Here is a 6132-nt window from a genome sequence, read left to right as displayed (position 1 = left end):
AAAAAAAAAAAAAAAAAAAAAGAAGAAGAAGATATAACAATTGTAAATATTTATGTACCCAACATAGGAGCACCTCAATACATAAGGCAAATCTAACAGCCATAAAAGGGGAAATTAACAGTAACACAAAAATAGTAGGGGACTTCAACACCCCACTTTCACCAATGGACACATCAGTCAAAATGAAAATAAATAAGAAATCACAAGCTTTAAATGATACATTAAACAAGATGGAGTTAATTGATATTTATAGAACATTCCATCCAAAAACAACAGAATACACTTTCTTCTCAAATGCTCATGGAACATTCTCTAGGATAGATCATATCTTGGATCACAAATCTAGCCTTGGTACATTTAAGAAAACTAAAATCGTATCTATCAAGCATCTTTTCTGACCACAACGCTATGAGACTAGATATCAATTACAGGAAAAAAACTGTAAAAAATACAAACACATGGAGGCTAAACAATACTAAAAAACCAAGAAATCACTGAAGAAATCAGAAGAAATTAAAAAATACCTAGAAACAAATGACAATGGAAACATGACAACCCAAAACCTATGGGATGCAGCAAAAGCAGTTTTAAGAGGGAAGTTTACAGCAATACAATCCTACCTCAAGAAACAAGAAAAATCTCAAATAAACAACCTAACCTTACACCTAAAGCAATTAGAGAAAGAAGAACAAAAAAACCCCAAAGTTAGCATAAGGAAAGAAATCATAAAGATCAGATCAGAAATAAAGGAAAAAGAAATAAAGGAAATGACAGCAAAGATCAAGGAAAGTAAAAGCTGGTTCTTTGAGAAGATAAACAAAACTGATAAACCATTAGCCAGACTCATCAAGAAAAAAAGGGAGAAGACTCAAATCAATAGAATTAGAAATGAAAAAGGAGAAGTAACAACTGGCACTCCAGAAATAAAAAGATCATGAGACGTTACTACAAGCTACTATATGCCAATAAAATGGACAACCTGGAAAAAATGGACAAATTCTTGGAAAAGCACAACCTTCCAAGAGTGAACCAGGAAGAAATAGAAAATATAAACAGACCAATCACAAGCACTGAAATTGAGACTGTGATGAAAAATCTTCCGACAAACAAAAGTGCAGGACCTGATGGATTCACAGGTGAATTCTATCAAACATTTAGAGAAGAGCTAACACCTATCCTTCTAAAACTCTTCCAAGGTATAGCAGAGGGAGGAACACTCCCAAACTCATTCTACAAGGCCACCATCACCCTGATACCAAAACCAGACAAAGATGTCACAAAAAAAGAAAACTACAGGTCAATATCACTGGTGAACACAGATGCAAAAATCCTCAACATAATACTAGCAAACAGAATCCAGCAGCACATTAAAAGGATCATACACCATGATCAAGTGGGGTTTATCCCAGGAATGCAAGGATTCCTCAATATACGCAAATCAATCAATGTGATACACCATATTAATAAACTGAAGGATAAAAATCATATGATAATCTCAACAGATGCAGAAAAAGCTATTGACAAAATTCAATACCCATTTATGATAAAAACTCTCCAGAAGGTAGGCACAGAGGGAACTTACCTCAACATAATAAAGGCCATATATGACAAACCCACAGCCAACATCGTTCTCAATGGTGAAAAACTGAAACCATTTTCACTAAGATCAGGAACAAGACAAGGTTGCCCACTCTCACTACTATTATTCAACATAGTTTTGGAAGTTTTAGCCACAGCAATCAGAGAAGAAAAAGAAATAAAAGGAATCCAAATTGGAAAAGAAGAAGTAAAACTGTCACTGTTTGCAGATGACATGATACTTTACATAGAGAATCCTAAAGATGCTGCCAGAAAACTACTAGAGCTAATCAATGAATTTGGTAAAGTGGTAGGCTACAAAATTAATGCACAGAAATCTCTTGCATTCCTATACACTAACAACGAAAGATCAGAAAGAGAAATTAAGTAAACACTTCCATTTACCATTGCAACAAAAAGAATAAAATACCTAGGAATAAACCTACTTAAGGAGACAAAAAACTATAAGACACTGATGAAAGAAATTAAAGATGATACAAACAAACAGATGGAGACACATACCATGTTCTTGGATTGGAAGAATCAATATTGTGAAAATGGCTATACTACCCAAAGCAATCTACAGATTCAATGCAATCCCTATCAAACTACCAATGGCATTTTTTCACAGAACTAGAACAAAAAATTTCACAATTTGTATGGAAACACAAAAGACCCTGAAAAGCCAAAGCAATCTTGAGAAAGAAAAACGGAGCTGGAGGAATCAGGGTCCCTGACTTCAGATTATACTACAAAGCTACAGTAATCAAGACAGTATGGTACTGGCACAAAAACAAAAATATAGATCAATGGAACAGGATAGAAAGCCCAGAGATAAACTCATGCACATATGGTCACCTTATCTTTGATAAAGGAGGCAAGAATAGACAATGGAGAAAAGACAGTCTCTTCAGTAAGTGGTCCTGGGAAAACTGGACAACTACATGTAAAAGAATGAAATTAGAACACTTTCTAACACCATACACAAAAATAACCTCAAGTAGATTAAAGACCTAAATATAAGGCCAGACACTACAAAACTCTTAGGGGAAAATACAGGCAGAACACTCTATGACATAAATCATAGCAAGATCCTTTTTGACCCATCCCCTAGAGAAATGGAAGTAAAAACAAAAATAAACATATGAGACCTAATGAAACTTAAAAGCTTATGCACAGCAAGGGAAACCATAAACAAGACAAAAAGACAACCCTCAGAATGGGAGAAAATATTTGCAAGTGAAGCAACTGACAAAGGATTAATCTCCAAAATATACAAGCAGCTCATGCAGCTCAGTATCAAAAAAACAAACAACCCAATCCAAAAATGGGCAGAAGACCTAAACAGACATTTCTCCAAAGAAGATATACAGATTGCCAACAAACACATGAAAGGATGCTCAATATCACTAATAATTAGAGAAATGCAAATCAAACTACAATGAGGTATCACCTCACATGGGTCAGAATGGCCATCATCAAAAATTCTACAGAGAAGAAGGCGAAGGCCTCCAAGAAGAAGAAACGCTTCAAGGCCAAAGCCGAGAGGGAAGCATCCCCTGCGGACCTTCCCATTGACCCGAACAAGCCCACGTACTGTCTGTGCAATCAGGTCTCCTATGGAGAGATGATCAGCTGTGACAATGACGAGTGCCCCATCAAGTGGTTCCATTTCTCCTGCGTGGGGCTGAACCATAAACCCAAGGGCAAGTGGTACTGCCCCAAATGTTGAGGGGAGAACGAGTAGACCATGGACAAGGCCCTGGAGAAGTCCAAAAAGGAGCAGGCCTACAAAAGGTAGTGGCAGGCCTGGCTGGACCGAGGCAAGCAGGGCGAGCTGTGTATTGCATCGCCACCTGGACGGGCGCAGGGACTGCACGTGTAGCCTTCTGAAGACTGTTGGAAGAGGAGCTGTTCCTCTCGTGGGATGACAGGGGCTCTCTTTGCTTTTCCGTTGGTGCACGTGTAACGAGAAAGTGGTCTATGGATTAGCATTTGGAAACTGCAAATATAGGTTTGAATTAAAAAAAATTTAATTTTTTAAATTAAAAAATTTAAAAAAATTTTAAAAGGGAACCCTCTTGCACTGCTGGTAGGAATGTAAATTGATACAGCCACTATGGAGAACAGTATGGAGGTTCCTTAAAAAAACTAAATAGAACTACCATATGACCCAGCAATCCCATTACTGGGCAAATACCCTGAGAGAACCATAATTCAAAAGGAGTCATGTACCACATTGTTCACTGCAGCACTATTTACAATAGCCACGACATGGGAAGCAACCTAAGTGTCCACTGACGGATGAATGGATAAAGAAGATGTGGCATGGGCTTCCCTGGTGGCACAGTGGTTAGGAGTCTGCCTGCCAATGCAGGGGACATGGGTTCATGCCCTGGTCTGGGAAGATCCCACATGCCACGGAGCAACTAAGCCTGTGCGTCCCAACTACTGAGCCTGCGCTCTAGAGCCCACGAGCCACAGCTACTGAGCCCATGTGGCACAACTACTGAAGCCCGTGCACCTAGAGCCCGTGCTCTGCAACAAGAGAAGCCACCACAGCGAGAAGGCCACGCACCACAACAAAGAGTAGCCCCCGCTCACCACCACTAGAGAAAGCCCATGCACAGCAACAAAGGAGCCAATGCAGCCAAAAATAAAAAAATTAATAAATTAAAAAATAAGATGGGCACATATACACAATGGAATATTACTCAGCCATAAAAAGAAACGAAATTGAGTTATCTGTAGTGAGGTGGGTGGACTTAGAGTCTTTTATCAGAGTGAAGTAAGTCAGAAAGAGAAAAACAAATACTGTATGCTGATACATATATATAGAATCTTAAAAAAAATGGTTCTGAAGAACGTAGGGGCAGGACAGGAATAAAGACATAGATGTAGAGAATGGACTTGAGGACACGGGGAGGGGAAAGGGTAAGCTGGGACGAACTGAGAGAGTGGCATGGACATATATGCACTACCAAATGTAAAATAGATAGCTAGTGGGAAGCAGCCACATAGCACAGGGAGATCAGCTTGGTGTTTTGTGACCACCTAGAGGAGTGGGATAGGGAGGGTGGGAGGAAGACGCAAGAGGGAGGGGATATGGGGATATATGTATACATATAGCTGATTCACTTTGTTATACAGCAGCAACTAACACAACAATGTAAAGCAATTATACTCCAATAAAGATGTGGAAAAAAAAAATTAACCGCACCTCCACCTCCTCCACGCAGTAGCTTGTGACCCTCACCTTTTGGAACAGTGTAGGTTAATTAATTCATGCATGCATCCAATAAATATTGAGAGCCTACCATGTGTCAAGCATTGTCCTAGGAGTTGAGAGGGGACAAGAGCAAACAGGTCAGCTTCGATCCCTGCCTCCCCCAGCATGCAGTCTGGACGCAGGGTGGGGTCAGAGGACAGCATGTAGGCTGGAATGAGTACAGCAGGGCGGATTCTTGAAAAGAGCCTTAGCCTGGAGAGACGGCTTCGTAAATGACCGAGTCTAGACAAGTCACTGAACTCCCCTGAGCCTCTGCATTTCCAAATTTGTAAAACGGTAACTTACCCTGCAGAACTGTTGTAAGAACTGAAGTTATGCAGAGCGCTTCAGTGGGCCCTCAGTAAACGGCCTCAGTAGGCAGAAAGGTTATGGTTATTTCTGGAGAGTTGGTATGAGGGTTGCAACACGTACGGCAGGTGCCCGGTGGTAACGTCTGGGTGGAAGAGTCCTCATTGGGCAGAGGGGCAGCCGACCGCCTCGGGCCACTCAGCGAGTCACGAGGTTTCTCGGTTACCCTTGCTCCAAACACTTCCCTAATGCCCCTCACCGGTCTCCACACAAAGCCGCCCCGCCCTCGCCGCCACGCACTGCAGGTGAGGCGGACACGCTCACCTTCCCCCGAAATCCTGCCGGGGCCATAGCGAGGTCGTGGCACCCTTAACGCCTGCGCAACCTGCACGCAGGCACGCGGCGCGGCCCGTCCCGCCCATCCAGGAGGCGGGGTCGTGCGGCCTGGGCTCCGCCCTGGAGCGTCCGGCCCCGCCGCGGGCCCCGCCTCCAGCTCGCCTGGAACTGCCTGGAGCCGGGATCCAGCTGGCTGAACCGGGCGGGGAGCGCCTGGGAACTTTAAGGAGGGGCGGGCCTGGGGGCGGTGGCCCCTGGAGCGGTTGCAGCGGGGACTGGGCGGTGACGCTGCCCGAGGGCGGAAGTGAGAAAGTTGCCGGTGTCCCGAGACGAGTTGGCGGAGTTGTACGCGCGGCGCAGCGATGGGGGCCTCGGGCAGTCGCCTGTCCAAGGAGCTGCTGGTCGAGTACCAGGTACGTGAGACGCCAGTCCCCAGGGAGTTTGCCCTGCGCTTGGGCGGGTGGGGGTGTCCCCGAGCGGCGGCAGGGCGGCGGACGCGGCCTCTGGCCCCGGGCCGCCCGCTGACCCCCTGTCTTGTTTTACCTTCCAGGACTTGACGTTCCTGACCAAACAGGAGATCCTCCTGTAAGTGCTGTCTCGAACCTTACCTCCGGGATCTTCTAGGGACGACTTCGGGGGTG

At 43.9% G+C, this 6132-nt stretch overlaps 2 protein-coding genes across 2 annotated transcripts in view; both read left to right on the top strand.

Annotated features, from left to right (window-relative positions):
- The first annotated feature begins 3046 nt into the window (after positions 1-3046).
- LOC103080921 (inhibitor of growth protein 1-like) lies at positions 3047-3379 on the top strand. The gene is given in 1 exon segment (XM_082931501.1): positions 3047-3379. A coding segment is annotated over 1 exon segment (333 nt).
- A 2313-nt stretch (positions 3380-5692) lies between these two features.
- CIB1 (calcium and integrin binding 1) overlaps positions 5693-6132 on the top strand; it is a 3256-nt gene continuing 2816 nt past the window's right edge. Inside the window, exons 1-2 of the mRNA XM_007470533.1 lie at positions 5693-5904; positions 6042-6076. Coding sequence (XP_007470595.1) covers positions 5854-5904; positions 6042-6076 — 86 coding nt within the window. The 5' untranslated portion in view covers positions 5693-5853. The remainder of the gene's footprint in view (positions 5905-6041; positions 6077-6132) is intronic.

This window comes from Lipotes vexillifer, unplaced genomic scaffold (assembly GCF_000442215.2).
Source record: "Lipotes vexillifer unplaced genomic scaffold, Lipotes_vexillifer_v1.1 scaffold412, whole genome shotgun sequence".
In the NCBI taxonomy this organism is placed as follows: Eukaryota; Metazoa; Chordata; class Mammalia; order Artiodactyla; family Lipotidae; genus Lipotes; species Lipotes vexillifer.
The sequence above is the reverse complement of the archived record's forward strand: the minus strand, read 5'-3'. Positions and strand labels throughout refer to the sequence as shown.